Below are 22500 nucleotides of genomic sequence, written 5' to 3'. Positions count from 1 at the left end.
CCCGATAGTGCAGCAGTTCCTGCAGCGCTGGGACCGTCTGGACGAGAGGGAGTTTCCTGAGGCTAAAAACGTGCCGCTGAAGGTCTCTGATCCTTTACCAGCTCGTTAAACTCTACAGTTACCGAATACGTTTTCAGCAGATTTCTGTTCTGTGTGGAAGACAGAAGAACACCAACATTGAAATAAATACAAACATTAAACATACAATAACCAGAGATCTGGAACCGAACTTTGTTCTTTAAATTAACCGAGTTATATTTTTAATTATGATTTTGGCTTCCAACAATTATAAAGACAAGATAATTGAAATAAAATGATTATTTTGCCGCATTTTGTTTCACAATGATGCTCTCTATGATATCTGTGTTAGAAATCCAGTGCCCCCCTTTCCTTTACAGTGCGCATATATATATATATATATAATTTATCAGCTTTTACATTTTTTGTTTGTTTTTCATTAAATTATATTTACAGTTAAAGAAAATCCAGTGTTAAAAAGACAAGTTTTTACAAGTTCAGTAAATGATGCTTCCAAAGTCAGTGAATAATCATAATCTCAATATTGATCACAATAATCGTGACTTTTATTGTATTTTGCTATAATCAAGCAGCTGTGAAGGATATATACTAAAAACATCTTCTTCTTTTTGTTACTGTGCATATTTGTGTTTATTTGAATGTTTCATGGTGTTTTTAATAACACATGATTCAGATAAGCAGTTTAAATAACGTGATTTTTGCTCAGTTCTGTATATCATTTCTTGACGAGTGTAGAAAGTATAAAGACTAACGTGTCTGTTTGTGTTCAGTACACGTCGGCGTTGACCCACGATGCCATCCTGGTGATTGCGGAGGCGTTCCGGTACCTGCGGCGTCAGCGGGTGGATATTTCTCGGAGAGGTAGCGCCGGAGACTGCCTGGCCAATCCGGCCGTGCCCTGGAGCCAAGGCATCGACATCGAGAGGGCCCTCAAAATGGTATGAGGCGACTCGGAGGGCTCGGCCGATATATCGTTCTACTGATAGTGAGATTCTGTCCGTAATAACCACACAGACACTGCAGTAACATCTCCTCAGATGAAGACTGTGAGCTCCTGCTGTGTGAGAACAGCTGTCAGTCACGCCGCAACATTTTAATAGATTTTGACCCAATAAATCAAATAAAAATGATATTATTGGTTTTAAATTTAACTTCTTAAAATCGCGATGACGTGTTCGTGTCGGTCGGGCTCAGGTCCTCAGAACGCCTCTCATTCTTCACGTTCGTCTGTGATCTTTCTACTGTTGTTTGTTAAACTCCTCAAATCCCAGTTTTATTCCACAGTAAATGCTTACTGGAGCTGGATTAGTTTAACCACAGGAGGTCAGTAATGTAATCTGGGTGTGATTAGACTGACCGACCCATACAGGATAAAGAAACTCTGTAATTTCACCAAATTACCCCAAACAGCTCAGATCGAAACATCATCATGTGGACAAAAAAATATGATCCATTATGGCCTTTCGGTTCCAGCAGAAGAGCTGAAGCTCTCCTCTACTGTCCACATTCAGCTGCTGAGGAATAACAGTAGATCCTCTCTGATTGGTCCTCTAGCGCCCCCTTCAGTACTGAGTGTTTTAACTGCCACAGTAATGTAAGAGCACGCGGTGAGTTTGTACAGGACCAAGATTTTGCAGTTCGCTGGCCGAGCGTTTGCAGTGCGCTGGCTGAGCGTTTGCAGTGCGCTGGCCGAGCGTTTGCAGTGCGCTGGCCGAGCGTTTGCAGTGCGCTGGCCGAGCACTGACATTTCGTTGCTGTACTTACGTTGAGTCTGTTTTTGCTTTATAGTTAATGTAAGATTAGCATTAGGCTAATAAAGTGGGTTCATTCAATTTCCAAAATGCAGCCAACGGGAAAGGAAACATACCAAAATGATTACAATCTCAGATCTCGTCAGTGGTCACTCAGATTACAGCCCCTCCCCAGATTAAACTAATCCAGTTCTAACAGGGCTCACACTGCAAAAAACGGTGTCTCAGCAAGTAAAATGATCTAATATTCCTCATGTTGAGATTATTGTGAGCTCATTATAAAATGACGTCATTTATTTCTCAACGTTTTACTTGTTTTCAGTAATTTTGTTAAGTAAAAAGTACAAATATCTTCCAATATTGGCAGATAATTGTGTTTATTTTAAGAAACGTTTGAAACAAAATTATTTGTCCATATAGTGAGAAAACGAGTACAAAACATCTAGAAATAAGTTATATAATTCTATCATGTGTGTATTATCAAATCAAAATGAGAAATATTAGATGTTTAGACTTTAAGATGAGATTTAAGATGATTTCTCTTGTTAAGATTTCATTTATTGTAGTTTAAAGCTTATTATTTGGTAACGTTGGACCCTCAGGAGCCCCGACGTTTATGGGGTTGAAGTTTCTCATATGAATTGTTTATTTTGTTTGTTTTATTGTCATGTAAGTAAACTGTTCTTTAAATGTGTCTGTCATCATCTGTCTCACAGTCGGGGAACCTCGCCATGTGATTGTTGTTGTTCTGCAGTGATTGTTTGTGTTGTTGCTGTTGTTGTTGTTATTTGCTGGGTGTTATCTGTGCTGTTGTCGTGTAGGTTCAGGTTCAGGGGATGACGGGCAACATTCAGTTCGACTCGTTCGGCCGACGCTCGAACTACACGGTCGACGTTTACGAGATGAAGCCTGGAGGAGCCAGAAAGGTCAGCAGGTCACGTCACATCACATAACATCACATCACCAAACCATCATTTCACTGAGAAACTAATACTACATTAGAAACAAACCATCATTACTGCTGTGAATTTTATGGGATGTGCCAATATTCATGTTTATATTCATATTTATTTATTTTATTTTTTAAACTTTCTATTTCACTGTGAAGAACTTTAAGTGCTCTTTAAATAATATTAAAGGCCTTATTACATTATTAAATCCATCATAATTATAGTTTCATGTATCACAATTATGTAATACATTACATATATACATACATTTACAGTTTTATTTATTCAAAAAACTTTAGAAATGTAGTTTACAGTTCCATTTTCTTTCTTATGTTTAGAATTTTTATTCTAAGTACCGTATTTTCTTTATTTTCTTTATTAACAAATGTATTTTTTATCAGAGCATTGCTAAAAACTACATTTCCCATACTGCACCACTCTACAGCTCTGTAATAGAATGAACCAGAATGTTTGCTAAACCTCCGGGTCAATAACTGGCATTCAGTCAGCGATGGACGCGGCTACTTTTAATAGTGATAAATACAGTAATAACTGTAAGATGTTGTTGTGTTTGAGGCTGAAATATAAACTAGATTTAATTAGATTTAGGTTTTTTTCTAGTTTTCCAGCTTTCAGAAGCGGAACAAAGTGCTAGCATAACATAGCGATTCTCATAGAGATGCTAGTAGAAATCAGCATCATCACATTTATAAAAGGCCATTTATAAAGTAAACAGTGCTGTGATGTGTGTAGCTGTTCATGATTAAATAACTAAAAATCAGATTGTTTTTATTAAGTTCACTGATTTTCTCATTTTTTAATATCTTGGTTAAATAATTCTCAGAACTGAAACTAAATCATGTCGCCGTTATCCACCCGGACGTTAGTCTCACGGGGCCAGACGTGATCTCCTAAATGAGAACACACACTTATTTAACTTTTGGTGACCGCAGCGCTAAGGACCCCTGTAAACCCCGCTCCAAATTTCTCTAGTCTTCACTCTTTAACTTCAATCGGTAACAAGCTGGCTGGGTCATTTCAGCCATGGATCTCCTGAAATTCTTAAAACTTACACTTCATATTTTTTTGCAAATTTGTATCCAACTTAGTGGAGAAGCTCGTCCACGGCGGAGCTCCAGGCAGCCAGAGAAATGTAGAGCACCGTAACTCGGCGATGATAAAAGTAACCAACTTCAAACTGGACAGGATTACAGGGCGTTAGTGATCCTCTCCAACCACACAGGACTTTACTGTAGCGTTCAGGATCTTTCCAATGAGCCCTGGACTGCATTGCTGACCTTCAGGGAACCAGAGATACTGACCGCAGAATCTCCAGCCTCCTCACCTGCCGTCCCCTCTGAGGCGGCCATGTTGTTAGTGTGATAATCACGTGACGTTGATCTTAAAGCTCCATCGCTGAGCAGTACAGTCGACTAGTCTGTGCTGCCTGTAGCCCAGGCTAACGGCAGGCTTGTTGTCTGCTGGACGATGACGAGCGAACCAGCGCCCCCTACTGTGAGCTCTGCCTAGTTAGACTACGCTCCCCCCGATTTCTCATGGCGGTCGTTTCGAGATCACGGCTGGCCCTGCGACTGTCCTGCTGCCCTGTTTGCTGTCCGGCTGTTCTCGTGCTCTTCTGACTGTCTGCTGTCTGTGTGTTGCAGATTGGGTACTGGAACGAATATGAGAAATTTGTTTATATAGTGGAGCTGCAGGTTACCAACGAATCCTCTTCTGTGGAAAACCGAACAATTGTGGTCACTACTATTATGGTACACTTTCCGAAGCTGCTTTTGAGAACGAAACGTCCCTACTGTGAATCCTTCTGCCTCTCCAGGCGGAGCGCGAGCGTTACGTTCTGTCCTGGGGGGGCAGAACCGTTTTCTTCTTTCATTTTGCTTTCCACCCACTCACTACATGTTGAAACAGTCGATCACTTGTGAGTGTTTCAACTGTGTCCGTGTGGGCGTCAAAGCATCGTCACTCCCTGCCACGGTGGCCTGTTGTAGCAGTGACATCACAATACCGGCTTTGGTAATGAAACAGGCTAGGCTTCCTCCCTCTCTCTCCCTCTCTCTCCCTCTCTCTTTCTCTCTCTCTCTCTCTCTCTCCCTCTCTCTCTCGCTCATACCATACGTAAGTACGCGCCTGCGCTGCTGCGACGGGAGACGAGCCGCAAACGGCACAACACGACACATCAAACAGAAACACGAACAGTCAGCTTTTCTCACTTGTGACACAAAATACGGAGCGTTCGAAATGTGCAGGGGGGCGGACACAAGCCCCGCCCACTTTCAGGTCTCTACTCTGTGTCACTGCTGATCTGTGCTGAAGCGCTTCCAGCCGTCCAATCAGGAGCCGCCAGCGTCAACCATTTGGAGGGACCAACGTGATAGAGTAGCAAGAGTGAATTAAATGGGTTAAATAAACGGCTTATTTGTTCAAATATATCATATATAAAAATTACATGAAACACTTTTTAGACACTTTGCATGACAGTAAATGTACTTTTAAGTTATGTATAATGAAATAAGCATTATTTCTATTTATATACTTACTATGCACTTTATTAGCCACACCTACCCATCATGCGATTATCTAATCAGCCAATCATGCAGCAGCAGTGCAGAGCAGACTGGAGCAGAGCTCCACTCTGGAGTGAAGAGGTCGAGGAAGGAAACTGGGATAAAGTTAATTAAACAGTAGATAAACTTAATTAACGAAGCTGCACTGTTAATTACGTGAGGAGGAGCTAAAGCTAACACTAGCGAGGAGGAGAGCCGGATTCAGGGGGAGGCGGAGCTTCAAACAAGTCAAGACAGTTTTAAAATCAATGTTTGATGAATTATTTCTACTCATTAGAGAAGATGTGAACATTTCAGCTCCAGACAGAAGAACCTTAAAGAGAAAGCCAACGAATGGATTTCACTGTTTGGTTGGAAGTTTAGTTTGTAAACAGAGATTTACGAGACTAGGTTTAGCGCTTAAATCTGACGTTTGCTAGGCTAGTTTAGGGTGTAGATCTGATGTTTGCTAGGCTAGTTTAGGGTGTAGATCTGATGTTTGCTAGGCTAGTTTAGTGCTTAGATTGCATGTTCATTAATGTGGTTTGGTGTGTGAGTTGATTTGCTAGTTGCTAGGCTAGTTTAGGGTGTAGATCTGATGTTCACTAGGCTAGTTTAGGGTGTAGATCTGACGTTTCCTAGGCTAGTTTAGGGTGTAGATCTGACGTTTCCTAGGCTAGTTTAGGGTGTAGATCTGATGTTTGCTAGCCTAGTTTAGGGCGTAGATCTGATGTTTGCTAGGCTAGTTTAGGGCGTAGATCTGATGTTTGCTAGGCTAGTTTAGTGTATAGATCTGACGTTTGCTAGTCTAGTTTAGGGTGTAGATCTGACGTTTGCTAGGCTAGTTTAGGGTGTAGATCTGATGTTTGCTAGGCTAGTTTAGGGTGTAGATCTGACGTTTCCTAGGCTAGTTTAGGGTGTAGATCTGATGTTTGCTAGGCTAGTTTAGTGCATAGATCTGATGTTTGCTAGGCTAGTTTAGGGTGTAGATCTGATGTTTGCTAGGCTAGTTTAGGGTGTAGATCTGACATTTGCTAGGCTAGTTTAGGGTGTAGATCTGACGTTTGCTAGGCTAGTTTAGGGTGTAGATCTGACGTTTGCTAGGCTAGTTTAGGGTGTAGATCTGACGTTTGCTAGGCTAGTTTAGGGTGTAGATCTGACGTTTGCTAGGCTAGTTTAGGGTGTAGATCTGATGTTTGCTAGGCTAGTTTAGGGCGTAGATCTGATGTTTGCTAGGCTAGTTTAGGGCGTAGATCTGATGTTTGCTAGGCTAGTTTAGGGGCGTAGATCTGATGTTTGCTAGGCTAGTTTAGGGTGTAGATCTGATGTTTGCTAGGCTAGTTTAGGGTGTAGATCTGACGTTTGCTAGGCTAGTTTAGGGTGTAGATCTGATGTTTGCTAGGCTAGTTTAGGGCATAGATCTGATGTTCGCTAGGCTAGTTTAGTGCGTAGATCTGATGTTTGCTAGGCTAGTTTAGGGTGTAGATCTGATGTTTGCTAGGCTAGTTTAGTGCTTAGATTGCATGTTCATTAATGTGGTTTGGTGTGTGAGTTGATTGCTAGTTGCTAGGCTAGTTTAGGGTGTAGATCTGATGTTTCACTAGGCTAGTTTAGGGTGTAGATCTGACGTTTCCTAGGCTAGTTTAGGGTGTAGATCTGACGTTTCCTAGGCTAGTTTAGGGTGTAGATCTGATGTTTGCTAGCCTAGTTTAGGGCATAGATCTGATGTTTGCTAGGCTAGTTTAGGACGTAGATCTGACGTTTGCTAGGCTAGTTTAGGGCATAGATCTGATGTTTGCTAGTCTAGTTTAGTGTGTAGATCTGACGTTTGCTAGGCTAGTTTAGGGTGTAGATCTGACGTTTGCTAGGCTAGTTTAGTGCGTAGATCTGATGTTTGCTAGGCTAGTTTAGTGCATAGATCTGATGTTTGCTAGGCTAGTTTAGGGTGTAGATCTGACGTTTGCTAGGCTAGTTTAGGGTGTAGATCTGACGTTTGCTAGGCTAGTTTAGTGCATAGATCTGATGTTTGCTAGGCTAGTTTAGGGTGTAGATCTGACGTTTGCTAGGCTAGTTTACGGCGTAGATCTGATGTTTGCTAGGCTAGTTTAGGGTGTAGATCTGATGTTTGCTAGGCTAGTTTAGGGTGTAGATCTGACGTTTGGTAGGCTAGTTTAGGGTGTAGATCTGACGTTTGCTAGGCTAGTTTAGGGCGTAGATCTAACGTTTGGTAGGCTAGTTTAGGGCGTAGATCTGACGTTTGGTAGGCTAGTTTAGGGCGTACATCTGACGTTTGCTAGGCTAGTTTAGGGTGTAGATCTGACGTTTCCTAGGCTAGTTTAGGGTGTAGATCTGACGTTTGCTAGGCTAGTTTAGGGCGTAGATCTGATGTTTGCTAGGCTAGTTTAGGGTGTAAATCTGACGTTTGCTAGGCTAGTTTAGGGTGTAGATCTGATGTTTGCTAGGCTAGTTTAGTGCATAGATCTGATGTTTGCTAGGCTAGTTTAGGGTGTAGATCTGATGTTTGCTAGGCTAGTTTAGGGCGTAGATCTGATGTTTGCTAGGCTAGTTTAGGGTGTAGATCTGATGTTTGCTAGGCTAGTTTAGGGCGTAGATCTGATGTTTGCTAGGCTAGTTTAGGGCATAGATCTGACGTTTGCTAGGCTAGTTTAGGGTGTAGATCTGACGTTTGCTAGGCTAGTTTAGGGTGTAGATCTGATGTTCGCTAGGCTAGTTTAGTGCATAGATCTGATGTTTGCTAGGCTAGTTTAGGGCGTAGATCTGACGTTTCCTAGGCTAGTTTAGGGCGTAGATCTGACGTTTGCTAGGCTAGTTTAGGGTGTAGATCTGACGTTTCCTAGGCTAGTTTAGGGTGTAGATCTGATGTTTGCTAGGCTAGTTTAGGGCTTAAATCTGACGTTTGGTAGGCTAGTTTAGGGCGTAGATCTGATGTTTGCCAGGCTAGTTTAGGGCGTAGATCTGATGTTTGCTAGTCTAGTTTAGTGTGTAGATCTGACGTTTGCTAGGCTAGTTTAGGGTGTAGATCTGACGTTTGCTAGGCTAGTTTAGGGCGCAGATCTGATGTTCGCTAGGCTAGTTTAGGGTGTAGATCTGATGTTTGCTAGTTTAGTTTAGTGTGTAGATCTGACGTTTGCTAGGCTAGTTTAGGGTGTAGATCTGACGTTTGCTAGGCTAGTTTAGTGCGTAGATCTGATGTTTGCTAGGCTAGTTTAGGGTGTAGATCTGATGTTTGCTAGGCTAGTTTAGGGCGTAGATCTGATGTTTGCTAGGCTAGTTTAAGGTGTAGATCTGACGTTTGCTAGGCTAGTTTAGGGCGTAGATCTGATGTTTGCTAGGCTAGTTTAGGGCGTAGATCTGATGTTTGCTAGGCTAGTTTAGGGTGTAGATCTGATGTTCGCTAGGCTAGTTTAGGGTGTAGATCTGATGTTCGCTAGGCTAGTTTAATGCATAGATCTGATGTTTGCTAGGCTAGTTTAGGGCATAGATCTGATGTTTGCTAGGCTAGTTTAGGGCATAGATCTGATGTTTGCTAGGCTAGTTTAGGGCATAGATCTGACGTTTGCTAGGCTAGTTTAGGGCGTAGATCTGACGTTTGCTAGGCTAGTTTAGGGCCGAGATTTGATGTTCGCTAGGCTAGTTTAGTGCTTAGATCTGACGTTTGCTAGGCTAGTTTAGGGCGTAGATTTGCTGTTTGCTAGGCTAGTTTAGGGCCAAGATCTGATGTTCGCTAGGCTAGTTTAGGGTGTAGATCTGACGTTTGCTAGGCTAGTTTAGGGCGTAGATCTGATGTTTGCTAGGCTAGTTTAGGGCGTAGATCTGATGTTTGCTAGTCTAGTTTAGTGTGTAGATCTGACGTTTGCTAGGCTAGTTTAGGGTGTAGATCTGACGTTTGCTAGGCTAGTTTAGTGCGTAGATCTGACGTTTGCTAGGCTAGTTTAGGGTGTAGATCTGATGTTTGCTAGGCTAGTTTAGGGCGTAGATCTGATGTTTGCTAGGCTAGTTTAAGGTGTAGATCTGATGTTTGCTAGGCTAGTTTAGGGTGTAGATCTGATGTTTGCTAGTCTAGTTTAGTGCGTAGATCTGACGTTTGCTAGGCTAGTTTAGGGTGTAGATCTGACGTTTGCTAGGCTAGTTTAGGGTGTAGATCTGACGTTTGCTAGGCTAGTTTAGGGTGTAGATCTGACGTTTGCTAGGCTAGTTTAAGGTGTAGATCTGATGTTTGCTAGGCTAGTTTAGTGCATAGATCTGATGTTTGCTAGGCTAGTTTAGGGTGTAGATCTGATGTTTGCTAGGCTAGTTTAGGGTGTAGATCTGATGTTTGCTAGGCTAGTTTAGGGTGTAGATCTGACGTTTGCTAGGCTAGTTTAGGGTGTAGATCTGATGTTTGCTAGGCTAGTTTAGTGCATTGATCTGATGTTCGCTAGGCTAGTTTAGTGCGTAGATCTGATGTTTGCTAGGCTAGTTTAGGGTGTAGATCTGATGTTTGCTAGGCTAGTTTAGTGCTTAGATTGCATGTTCATTAATGTGGTTTGGTGTGTGAGTTGATTTGCTAGTTGCTAGGCTAGTTTAGGGTGTAGATCTGATGTTTGCTAGGCTAGTTTAGGGTGTAGATCTGACGTTTGCTAGGCTAGTTTAGGGTGTAGATCTGATGTTTGCTAGGCTAGTTTAGGGTGTAGATCTGACGTTTGCTAGGCTAGTTTAGGTGTAGATCTGATGTTTGCTAGGCTAGTTTAGTGCATAGATCTGATGTTTGCTAGGCTAGTTAGGGTGTAGATCTGATGTTTGCTAGGCTAGTTTAGGGTGTAGATCTGATGTTTGCTAGGCTAGTTTAGGGTGTAGATCTGATGTTTGCTAGGCTAGTTTAGGGTGTAGATCTGACGTTTGCTAGGCTAGTTTAGGGTGTAGATCTGATGTTCGCTAGGCTAGTTTAGTGCATAGATCTGATGTTTGCTAGGCTAGTTTAGGGTGTAGATCTGACGTTTGGTAGGCTAGTTTAGGGTGTAGATCTGACGTTTCCTAGGCTAGTTTAGGGTGTAGATCTGATGTTTGCTAGGCTAGTTTAGTGCGTAGATCTGATGTTTGCTAGGCTAGTTTAGGGTGTAGATCTGACGTTTGCTAGGCTAGTTTAGGGTGTAGATCTGACGTTTGCTAGGCTAGTTTAGGGTGTAGATCTGATGTTTGCTAGGCTAGTTTAGTGCATAGATCTGATGTTTGCTAGGCTAGTTTAGGGTGTAGATCTGATGTTTGCTAGGCTAGTTTAGGGTGTAGATCTGATGTTTGCTAGGCTAGTTTAGGGTGTAGATCTGACGTTTGCTAGGCTAGTTTAGGGTGTAGATCTGACGTTTGCTAGGCTAGTTTAGGGTGTAGATCTGACGTTTCCTAGGCTAGTTTAGGGTGTAGATCTGATGTTTGCTAGGCTAGTTTAGTGCATAGATCTGATGTTTGCTAGGCTAGTTTAGGGTGTAGATCTGACATTTGCTAGGCTAGTTTAGGGTGTAGATCTGACGTTTGCTAGGCTAGTTTAGGGTGTAGATCTGACGTTTGCTAGGCTAGTTTAGGGTGTAGATCTGACGTTTGCTAGGCTAGTTTAAGGTGTAGATCTGATGTTTGCTAGGCTAGTTTAGTGCATAGATCTGATGTTTGCTAGGCTAGTTTAGGGTGTAGATCTGATGTTTGCTAGGCTAGTTTAGGGTGTAGATCTGATGTTTGCTAGGCTAGTTTAGGGTGTAGATCTGACGTTTGCTAGGCTAGTTTAGGGTGTAGATCTGATGTTTGCTAGGCTAGTTTAGTGCATTGATCTGATGTTCGCTAGGCTAGTTTAGTGCGTAGATCTGATGTTTGCTAGGCTAGTTTAGGGTGTAGATCTGATGTTTGCTAGGCTAGTTTAGTGCTTAGATTGCATGTTCATTAATGTGGTTTGGTGTGTGAGTTGATTTGCTAGTTGCTAGGCTAGTTTAGGGTGTAGATCTGATGTTCACTAGGCTAGTTTAGGGTGTAGATCTGACGTTTCCTAGGCTAGTTTAGGGTGTAGATCTGACGTTTCCTAGGCTAGTTTAGGGTGTAGATCTGATGTTTGCTAGCCTAGTTTAGGGCATAGATCTGATGTTTGCTAGGCTAGTTTAGGGCGTAGATCTGATGTTTGCTAGGCTAGTTTAGTGTATAGATCTGACGTTTGCTAGTCTAGTTTAGGGCGTAGATCTGACGTTTGCTAGGCTAGTTTAGGGTGTAGATCTGATGTTTGCTAGGCTAGTTTAGGGTGTAGATCTGACGTTTCCTAGGCTAGTTTAGGGTGTAGATCTGATGTTTGCTAGGCTAGTTTAGTGCATAGATCTGATGTTTGCTAGGCTAGTTTAGGGTGTAGATCTGATGTTTGCTAGGCTAGTTTAGGGTGTAGATCTGACATTTGCTAGGCTAGTTTAGGGTGTAGATCTGACGTTTGCTAGGCTAGTTTAGGGTGTAGATCTGACGTTTGCTAGGCTAGTTTAGGGTGTAGATCTGACGTTTCCTAGGCTAGTTTAGGGTGTAGATCTGACGTTTGCTAGGCTAGTTTAAGGTGTAGATCTGATGTTTGCTAGGCTAGTTTAGGGCATAGATCTGATGTTTGCTAGGCTAGTTTAGGGCGTAGATCTGATGTTTGCTAGGCTAGTTTAGGGCGTAGATCTGATGTTTGCTAGGCTAGTTTAGGGTGTAGATCTGATGTTTGCTAGGCTAGTTTAGGGTGTAGATCTGACGTTTGCTAGGCTAGTTTAGGGTGTAGATCTGATGTTTGCTAGGCTAGTTTAGGGCATAGATCTGATGTTCGCTAGGCTAGTTTAGTGCGTAGATCTGATGTTTGCTAGGCTAGTTTAGGGTGTAGATCTGATGTTTGCTAGGCTAGTTTAGTGCTTAGATTGCATGTTCATTAATGTGGTTTGGTGTGTGAGTTGATTTGCTAGTTGCTAGGCTAGTTTAGGGTGTAGATCTGATGTTCACTAGGCTAGTTTAGGGTGTAGATCTGACGTTTCCTAGGCTAGTTTAGGGTGTAGATCTGACGTTTCCTAGGCTAGTTTAGGGTGTAGATCTGATGTTTGCTAGCCTAGTTTAGGGCATAGATCTGATGTTTGCTAGGCTAGTTTAGGACGTAGATCTGACGTTTGCTAGGCTAGTTTAGGCATAGATCTGATGTTTGCTAGTCTAGTTTAGTGTGTAGATCTGACGTTTGCTAGGCTAGTTTAGGGTGTAGATCTGACGTTTGCTAGGCTAGTTTAGTGCGTAGATCTGATGTTTGCTAGGCTAGTTTTAGTGCATAGATCTGATGTTTGCTAGGCTAGTTTAGGGTGTAGATCTGACGTTTTGCTAGGCTAGTTTAGGGTGTAGATCTGACGTTTGCTAGGCTAGTTTAGTGCATAGATCTGATGTTTGCTAGGCTAGTTTAGGGTGTAGATCTGACGTTTGCTAGGCTAGTTTACGGCGTAGATCTGATGTTTGCTAGGCTAGTTTAGGGTGTAGATCTGATGTTTGCTAGGCTAGTTTAGGGTGTAGATCTGACGTTTGGTAGGCTAGTTTAGGGTGTAGATCTGACGTTTGCTAGGCTAGTTTAGGGCGTAGATCTAACGTTTGGTAGGCTAGTTTAGGGCGTAGATCTGACGTTTGGTAGGCTAGTTTAGGGCGTACATCTGACGTTTGCTAGGCTAGTTTAGGGTGTAGATCTGACGTTTCCTAGGCTAGTTTAGGGTGTAGATCTGACGTTTGCTAGGCTAGTTTAGGGCGTAGATCTGATGTTTGCTAGGCTAGTTTAGGGTGTAAATCTGACGTTTGCTAGGCTAGTTTAGGGTGTAGATCTGATGTTTGCTAGGCTAGTTTAGTGCATAGATCTGATGTTTGCTAGGCTAGTTTAGGGTGTAGATTTGATGTTTGCTAGGCTAGTTTAGGGCGTAGATCTGATGTTTGCTAGGCTAGTTTAGGGTGTAGATCTGATGTTTGCTAGGCTAGTTTAGGGCGTAGATCTGATGTTTGCTAGGCTAGTTTAGGGCATAGATCTGACGTTTGCTAGGCTAGTTTAGGGTGTAGATCTGACGTTTGCTAGGCTAGTTTTAGGGTGTAGATCTGATGTTCGCTAGGCTAGTTTTAGTGCTAGATCTGATGTTTGCTAGGCTAGTTTAGGGCGTAGATCTGACGTTTCCTAGGCTAGTTTTAGGGCGTAGATCTGACGTTTGCTAGGCTAGTTTAGGGTGTAGATCTGACGTTTCCTAGGCTAGTTTAGGGTGTAGATCTGATGTTTGCTAGGCTAGTTTAGGGCTTAAATCTGACGTTTGGTAGGCTAGTTTAGGGCGTAGATCTGATGTTTGCCAGGCTAGTTTAGGGCGTAGATCTGATGTTTGCTAGTCTAGTTTAGTGTGTAGATCTGACGTTTGCTAGGCTAGTTTAGGGTGTAGATCTGACGTTTGCTAGGCTAGTTTAGGGCGCAGATCTGATGTTCGCTAGGCTAGTTTAGGGTGTAGATCTGATGTTTGCTAGTTTTAGTTTAGTGTGTAGATCTGACGTTTGCTAGGCTAGTTTAGGGTGTAGATCTGACGTTTTGCTAGGCTAGTTTTAGTGCGTAGATCTGATGTTTGCTAGGCTAGTTTAGGGTGTAGATCTGATGTTTGCTAGCTAGTTTAGGGCGTAGATCTGATGTTTGCTAGGCTAGTTTAAGGTGTAGATCTGACGTTTGCTAGGCTAGTTTAGGGCGTAGATCTGATGTTTGCTAGGCTAGTTTAGGGCGTAGATCTGATGTTTGCTAGGCTAGTTTAGGGTGTAGATCTGATGTTCGCTAGGCTAGTTTAGGGTGTAGATCTGATGTTCGCTAGGCTAGTTTTAATGCATAGATCTGATGTTTGCTAGGCTAGTTTAGGGCATAGATCTGATGTTTGCTAGGCTAGTTTAGGGCATAGATCTGATGTTTGCTAGGCTAGTTTAGGGCATAGATCTGACGTTTGCTAGGCTAGTTTAGGGCGTAGATCTGACGTTTGCTAGGCTAGTTTAGGGCCGAGATTTGATGTTCGCTAGGCTAGTTTAGTGCTTAGATCTGACGTTTGCTAGGCTAGTTTTAGGGCGTAGATTTGCTGTTTGCTAGGCTAGTTTAGGCCAAGATCTGATGTTCGCTAGGCTAGTTTAGGGTGTAGATCTGACGTTTGCTAGGCTAGTTTAGGGCGTAGATCTGATGTTTGCTAGGCTAGTTTAGGGCGTAGATCTGATGTTTGCTAGTCTAGTTTAGTGTGTAGATCTGACGTTTGCTAGGCTAGTTTAGGGTGTAGATCTGACGTTTGCTAGGCTAGTTTAGTGCGTAGATCTGACGTTTGCTAGGCTAGTTTAGGGTGTAGATCTGATGTTTGCTAGGCTAGTTTAGGGCGTAGATCTGATGTTTGCTAGGCTAGTTTAAGGTGTAGATCTGATGTTTGCTAGGCTAGTTTAGGGTGTAGATCTGATGTTTGCTAGTCTAGTTTAGTGCGTAGATCTGACGTTTGCTAGGCTAGTTTAGGGCGTAGATCTGATGTTTGCTAGGCTAGTTTAGGGCGTAGATCTGATGTTTTGCTAGGCTAGTTTAGGGTGTAGATCTGATGTTCGCTAGGCTAGTTTAGGGTGTAGATCTGATGTTCGCTAGGCTAGTTTAATGCATAGATCTGATGTTTGCTAGGCTAGTTTAGTGCATAGATCTGATGTTTGCTAGGCTAGTTTAGTGCATAGATCTGATGTTTGCTAGGCTAGTTTAGGGCATAGATCTGACGTTTGCTAGGCTAGTTTAGGGCGTAGATCTGACGTTTGCTAGGCTAGTTTAGGGCCGAGATTTGATGTTCGCTAGTCTAGTTTAGTGCATAGATCTGACGTTTGCTAGGCTAGTTTAGGGCGTAGATTTGCTGTTTGCTAGGCTAGTTTAGGGTGTAGATCTGATGTTCGCTAGGCTAGTTTAGGGTGTAGATCTGATGTTCGCTAGGCTAGTTTAATGCATAGATCTGATGTTTGCTAGGCTAGTTTAGGGCATAGATCTGATGTTTGCTAGGCTAGTTTAGGGCATAGATCTGATGTTTGCTAGGCTAGTTTAGGGCATAGATCTGACGTTTGCTAGGCTAGTTTAGGGCGTAGATCTGACGTTTGCTAGGCTAGTTTAGGGCCGAGATTTGATGTTCGCTAGTCTAGTTTAGTGCATAGATCTGACGTTTGCTAGGCTAGTTTAGGGCGTAGATTTGCTGTTTGCTAGGCTAGTTTAGGGCCAAGATTTGATGTTTGCTAGGCTAGTTTAGGGTGTAGATCTGATGTTTGCTAGGCTAGTTTAGGGCGTAGATCTGATGTTCGCTAGGCTAGTTTAGGGTCGTAGATCTGACGTTCGCTAGGCTAGGTAAGTTAGCGGAGCCCCACGGTCATATTTAAATGTACCATAAGGTTCGCCTTATCTTACATTTAAAGGACATGGCTGCCTTTTCTGACTCTGCCTATGATCTGATCATCATAGGCAAAATCAGAACTTCATGACAACAGTAAGTTAGAGCAGCAGTAGACAAACACGCAAAACTAGCATGCTAAGCTAACGTCCTTTAGCAGGGAGCAGAGTGAGGCCTGATTGGACGGCTCTGATATCTTTCAAAATGATGTTTTATTATGAATGTATGTATATAGAAGATAAATATGAGAAAAATTATAAACAGGTTATAATTAAAATTAGTTGACATGAAATATGAAATGAAATTAAAGTACGTTTTTATTCAACATGGACCTGCAAATTTCCTGATCAACATTCCATTAAAAATACTGTTAATGTAAATTCATTTTTATTTACAGTGTGAACTAAATGTGAATATGAAAGTTTTATTAATCAGCGTTTATGTGGTGGATTAGATTAGATTAGATTAGATTAGTAATGTCGACAGCGCTCTCGTTCTGTGGTTTGTGTTCTGTTCTGTAGAGGTTTTAAAGCCTTCAGCACAAATCACAGGAAAAACACTGAACACCTCACTACCTACAGACATACACCTGTGTGTGAGTGTGTGTGTGTGTGTGTGTGTTAACACTTGGATTTCTACACTTGTGAGGACTAAAGTGGTCATGCAAAAAAAGACTCATCAAAATCTGTGTAAAGTTGCTAATGAGCTCCATGTTTAAAATACAGTTTGTTTTCAGGTCCTCAGGTTAAGATTAGGATCAGTTCTAATAACACATTGATACTTACAGTCCATAGTCATTTGGGACAATACTGTGCAAAATTCAGATACCACTTGAGATACCATAGCATTTACCTACAAAGCACCTAGCGATACCGTAGCATGGGATACCATAGCAACCACTTGTCCACACCCTAGCAACACCATAGTAACTGCTTAAGCTGTGCAGTCGCTCTGCATTTTCTTCAGGAAATGAGCTTTTCTTCTTTATTCGACTTTCCGCTCGTAAGTAAACGACGGCGTCTCCGGCTTCTGTGCAGTAAAACACACGGGAGACCTGTATGACCTCATGTCCCCACAAGGTACATAAACAAGTGTGTATGTGTGTGTGGGTGAGCTTCTCTCTATACTTCCTCAACGTCATGGCCACTTACTGACCAAAGCCCTCCCCACTTACTGACCACAGCCTTTCCCGCTTACTCTCCACAGCCCTCCCCACTTACTGACCACAGCCTTTCCCGCTTACTGACCGCAGCCATTGCCACTTACTGACCACAGCCCTCGCCACTTACTGACCAAAGCCTTTCCTGCTTACTGACCACAGCCCTCCCCACCATCACTGTCCACAGTCCAGAACCGCAGTGACCCCATTGACCCTGTGTCACCCTTCCTGCTCTGAGTGAACCCGTGTCACTGCTCTGTGTTCTCTAATGAAGGCTGGCTACCCATAATCTCTGCTCATTAATATTCGTGACCTTGTTTGTTTGTGTCTTGTATCGGTGAATTACAGCGTAATTGTCTTTAATGAGTGTTAAATGTTGCCGTCAGTGTCTGTTTGATCTTCTCAGAGGCCACATGCACAGATACACCTCGGGGGGTGAATCCAATAGTAACACCCTATGAAACCATGTAGAATACCATAGCAACCACCTGCAACCACCTAGCAACTCCCTAGCAACCCACAGATACCTAAGCAACCGCATAGCAACCATCAACCACCAGCTTTAAGCTGCACAGTTTGTATCAGTTCAGAGCTGCAGTTGAAGCTGCAGCTTCAGTTTCACTGTTTTCTTTTTTGCCTTGTGCCTCAATAGAAGAACAGAACTGTGGGTTCAGTGAGTCGTGATGATCCTGCATATGCTAATCATAAACGCCCTGGCATCATAACCACCTCCCACCCCCCCTCGTCACTCCTTTAAAACTGCGGTGGGCTTTTTTACGGCGTGTGCTTTAAAGCATGATTACATCATCGCTCTGAAAGTTTAAGCTGTGAAATAAATGACGTTTGATTTACGTCCAGGTTGCTGTTCTTTGAGCCCCCCGGGGGTCTGTGCACAGGCCTGCTTCTCCAGCATGGCTGCATGTTGCCCAGTTTTGTGTCTGTGTCTTCTCTGAACACGTGCGATGACCCCCCGCTGACCCCTGTCTGATCTGGTTAACAGGAGGCTCCATATGTGATGTATAAGCGGAATTATATGCAGTTGGAGGGTAATGACCGCTATGAGGGCTACTGCGTGGACTTGGCCTCAGAGATCGCCAAACACGTAGGGATCAAATACAAACTGTCCATCGTGGCCGACGGCAAATATGGGGCGCGTGACCCCGAGACCAGGACCTGGAACGGCATGGTGGGAGAACTGGTGTATGGGGTAAGTGAGAGGTCATGACCCCATTAGGGGTCAGACAGGTGGTCAGAGGGTGGGATTACTTACGGACGGGTGTGTGAAGTTAGCAACACTAGCTAAAAATCACCCACTCTGATGTCAAAACATACAGTTATTACTGTGATACACCCTGAAACATCATTAACGTTTAAGAATTTCAGAAATTTACATAATTTTAATCGTAATTTGCTACACTTTGTGAATCTAACCGAATAACTGCTCATCTAATTATCAACAGTTACACTATGATTAATGTTTGCATTGAATTTCTATGTTCTGTATCAGCAGCTTTGAGTTTCAGGGGTAAAAAATGTGGATGTTTTTATTCAAAACAAAACTGTTCACCAAACTCAAATTATATAAAAATTCCCTGTTTACAGACAAAACTATAATTATAACTAGAAATGTGAATATTGAAGGATGTCGGTGATGGACGTGTCTTTTACTGGGCTTTTTTCAGTCTGACTTCAGCAGAAAAACTGTTGATGCTAAAATGTTTCACCTATAACAGAAACATTATGTAGCGCAATATAAATAAACTTTTTCTTTCTATAAATAAAACATAAACTGGACTTTGCTGGAAGTTCCAACAGCACAGAGTTTTAATTGTTGAATAAAAGTCATTAGAAATCAGCTTAAATTTGCAGCCTAAATAAGAACAAACAATAAAATATGTGACTGGAATCTTTTATGGTTTGAACACAAAACTGTAGCTGCACATCTGAGAAATGAGCTGCATCCTTTTGGTAAAACTTGGTAAAATTGTCTGTTTGGTTTATAAAGTCGGCATTTGGAGGTTTGTTCTCAGATATTCCTGTGATCAGTGATCAGTTTTGGCTCACTGAGGTGGTTTGTGGCTGGACGTCTTCCTCTGTCCCCGAGTGTTGCTAACTCCACCCAGGTCTTCGGTCTTGGTCAGAATTCACAGCCCTGAAAATTAGAAATTCTCTCAAATTTCTAAATTTGGAAAAAGAACATTTTGGAACTAAAGATGGCGCCACTGAGAACAAAGTGACTAAAACCACTCAAACCCGTGTTCAGATACGACGACGTTCTGGTCTGTTTATCTCAGATTTCCAGACAGTTTAACCCAAAAATCAGGACTTTTTCTGATTGGACTAAAGAAGTTTTGTGTAGTTGTGCCTTTGATGACCGTCAAACAGAACCTGTTTACATTTTTAAAATACATTTAATTTTTATACCTTTATTCACAATCAGATTCAGATTTTCTGTTGTTTCCTTTAAAATGTAGCATCGTTAGTTTAATGTGAGCAAAAGCATTAATTTATTATTAGCTGATAAAAACTATTATAGTTTTAGTTCCAGGTTTACAGTTCCTGTTCTTACAGTCGTGATCGTTCAGGTTAAACTTATAAACATGGCTAGTCATTTATGGTCCACTCTGACTGGACTAGCGAGGCGCTGCTTCGGCTGATCGGAGTGTTAATGTTTAAAGACGTCAGAGGAACAAACAGATGGATGTTTCTGGCTGGAACGGTAAGACGAACTGTTTGTTTTTGTTTGTCTTCTGTTTGTTTTTGTTACTTCTACATTCTTCAGACTACAGGATCTAAAAATTCATCTTTCAGGTTTGCTCTGAATTATCAGGTTTAATTTGTGATTAAAGTATTTATTTTATATGTAATTATTTCATTAATTTTGAATTATGTTGCATTTCTGTTTTTAAATGAGTGAAATTCACTCATTTATTTCTGATTATTTCCATTTATTTAGTTTTGAGGAGAAAATGACTCACTAATAACACTAATAATACTAATAATAATACTAATAATCAGCATATTCATCAGTTAATGCTGTAAAGCGATTTAAAGGTGCTGAATGAAGGTTCATTAAGGTGCTTCACCTGATCAGCCAATAAAAGAACAGAACTAGTTTGGATTTGGTGGTGATCAGTGATCAGTGATCAATACTGTTAAATTAATAGTAAAACTTTATTCTCTGTTCGTTTTGCTCGTGTGTTGCTGTTTGCTGTAGCTGTGGTTCAGAGGGTGATGGGTTCTCCTTCTGAGTTTTTCCTGCTGCTGTCAAGTCAGTTTAGTTTAGTTTTGAGTTAAATTTGACTTGAAAATAAAGCGATTCTGTAAAAATGGCTGTAAATCCTAAAACAGTGCAGCGTTTTTATTAAAGCCCTTAAATTAAAGCTGAAAGTTGGCTCTTCAGTCACGTCCTGACCGCTGCGTTTCAGACCCACTGTGGTGAACAGAGGGTCGGGGTGGCTACTGAAAAATGAGCAGTTAGCTACTTTGCAGCTACTTTCCCGAAATTTATAGCTACAATTTAGCTACTTTTCCAGAGAAAGTAGAGGCTACTTTCAAAGCGTGACTGTCAGAACGTTTGTGAATCTCAAATCGACTCACCAAACAAGCCCAACTGAGCAAGACACTGCATTTAATCATGAGCCAGAAACAAACGATTGAAAAGCTGCAAATAAACAAAAAGATCACCAAACAGTGAGTTTAAGTGTAAACAACAATCAGACTTGCACAACCAAAGGCCTGATATCCAACAAAAACTTAGACTAAAGGCAAAATCAATCATTTAGGTTTTTCCTAACAAAAATCAACAAAATAACTGTAAACAAACAAACAACTTTGTGCAAAACATTGTGAACTGTTGAAATAAAACTGCTCCAATTTAAACATTTCAGTACGATATTTACAGACAGACACGACATTCAGAGTCTTTATTAACCTTCAGCAACACTTCAGCCTCAATACTCTCATCGGTGACTCTGGCTCTGTTTGGGGTGAATCAGGCCTGAATAAGGTCTCCACTGCAGAGCTGCTGCGGCTCCACAGCAGAACTAGATTTAGGTAAAATAACATAATAAATAATAATATAATACATCATTTAGATAAAATATCATAATCCTCCTTTACTGTAAAACCGTTATAACACAGTTCTAACACAGCTCTAACACAGCTCTAACACAGTCTTCACAGTAAATGGTCTTAAACGCTGGAGTTAATGTAGAACTGCTCATTCAGATTTCAGACGAACATCCATACTTTGGAGATGAACGGACTTATTCGCATTTATAATCACTCCGCTGGTTTCCTGATACGTTTAATCTGCAACAGCTTGCGAAGCTGAAGTCGCTTCTCATCCACCAGCTTCTCGTTCGAATTGTCCTGTTCCACCTTAAATGTCACAGCAGTACAGTCTGGCACCTCAGGCACTATTTAAGGTGGAACAGGAAAATTTGAACGTGAAGCTGTCGAATGAGAAGCGACTTTAGCTTCATAAAAAGTTGAACATTGAGAGATGTTTTACACTAAAAAACTCGCGGAAAAGTTTCCTGACTGAGATGCGAGAAAAGCGGCTACAGCTGCCCTAAAGGTTAAAGCAGCGCAAAGTAAGTCTGAGGTTTATATTTTTAGCCTGAACCAGAACATCAGCACACACTGAGACTCATGTACAGCCAGGGTGGTAAAACGGATATAAACTGTTGTGGCTCCCAAGCTGGTTTCACTTTTGCTGAAAGGACAAAATGGCTCTTCTTAACATTGCGGTTGTGACCCCTGAGCTAAGCCTACTAATAAGGGGTGGTCAGCGCGTGCCCGTTTGCTCGAACTGTCTGGCTCAGTCAGGGTTGCACAGTCAGCACCAGCCCAGTTAACGACTGAGTGTAAACAATTAAGAACCTGAACAAATAATGGATTATCAGTATCATCACTAATATCAATAATAAAACTGGAACTGAATGAAAATGGAGCCGAAGGTTTGCTGAGAGGAACTGGTTGAACCTGAACCACAGAACCGCATTGAGCTTCTCAGAGCTGGAAGCGCCAACAACAGACACTGTTATTAATTTGTGTGTCTGAATCATTTTTGCAGTGAATTTAGTTTTTTGAATGTTTATGTTTATGTTTATGATTCGTGTTCATATTTGTTTAAACTTTAGTACAAAGTCCGATGAGTGTAAATATGAAGTGGATAATATCTGTACTGGAAGCAGGGTGAGAAATACTGGGGGTCCGGTTGGTCTGGGAGCCCCTAATTAGCCTCATGGACCCCCTGAATGTCTCAAAATCAGAATTCTGGGGGTCCTTGAAAATAATCTTATGATGTTATCTTGCCTGATATGGAAAAACAGACTCTGTAATCCAGACTGAGTGAAGCTGATTGTTTATCTGCTTCCCCCACAATCAGCTTCTGTCTTTGGTGTTCTTAACTAACTAGAGCTGCAGCTCTGCTCTGCCTCAGGGTGGCGCTGTAGCAGACTGGTTCACCCAGTTGGTCCTTCATAGTCTAGAAACTGTAACTCTGCCTGGATTCTTCTGAAAAACTTTACAATGTGTTGCAGCAGATCTGTAAATCTGAAAACTCGCCCAGTTTGACTGTGTGAATTGGTGATGGATGCTGACCTTCTGGTGTCC

The 22500-nt window shown here is 41.9% G+C and overlaps 1 protein-coding gene across 4 annotated transcripts in view; it reads left to right on the top strand.

Annotated features, from left to right (window-relative positions):
- LOC118814675 (glutamate receptor 3-like) overlaps positions 1-22500 on the top strand; it is an 82815-nt gene that overhangs the window by 53928 nt on the left and 6387 nt on the right. For all 4 annotated transcript variants that reach the window (XM_036580385.1, XM_036580383.1, XM_036580382.1 and 1 more), the window contains 5 exons: positions 1-82; positions 810-977; positions 2612-2716; positions 4405-4512; positions 17879-18085. The exon at positions 1-82 is cut by the window's left edge and continues 80 nt beyond it. In XM_036580385.1, the coding sequence (XP_036436278.1) occupies positions 1-82; positions 810-977; positions 2612-2716; positions 4405-4512; positions 17879-18085 (670 nt within the window). The remainder of the gene's footprint in view (positions 83-809; positions 978-2611; positions 2717-4404; positions 4513-17878; positions 18086-22500) is intronic.

The sequence above is a fragment of the Colossoma macropomum genome, unplaced genomic scaffold (genome assembly GCF_904425465.1).
Source record: "Colossoma macropomum unplaced genomic scaffold, Colossoma_macropomum, whole genome shotgun sequence".
In the NCBI taxonomy this organism is placed as follows: domain Eukaryota; kingdom Metazoa; phylum Chordata; class Actinopteri; order Characiformes; family Serrasalmidae; genus Colossoma; species Colossoma macropomum.
This window is presented reverse-complemented; position numbering and strand designations above follow the sequence as displayed.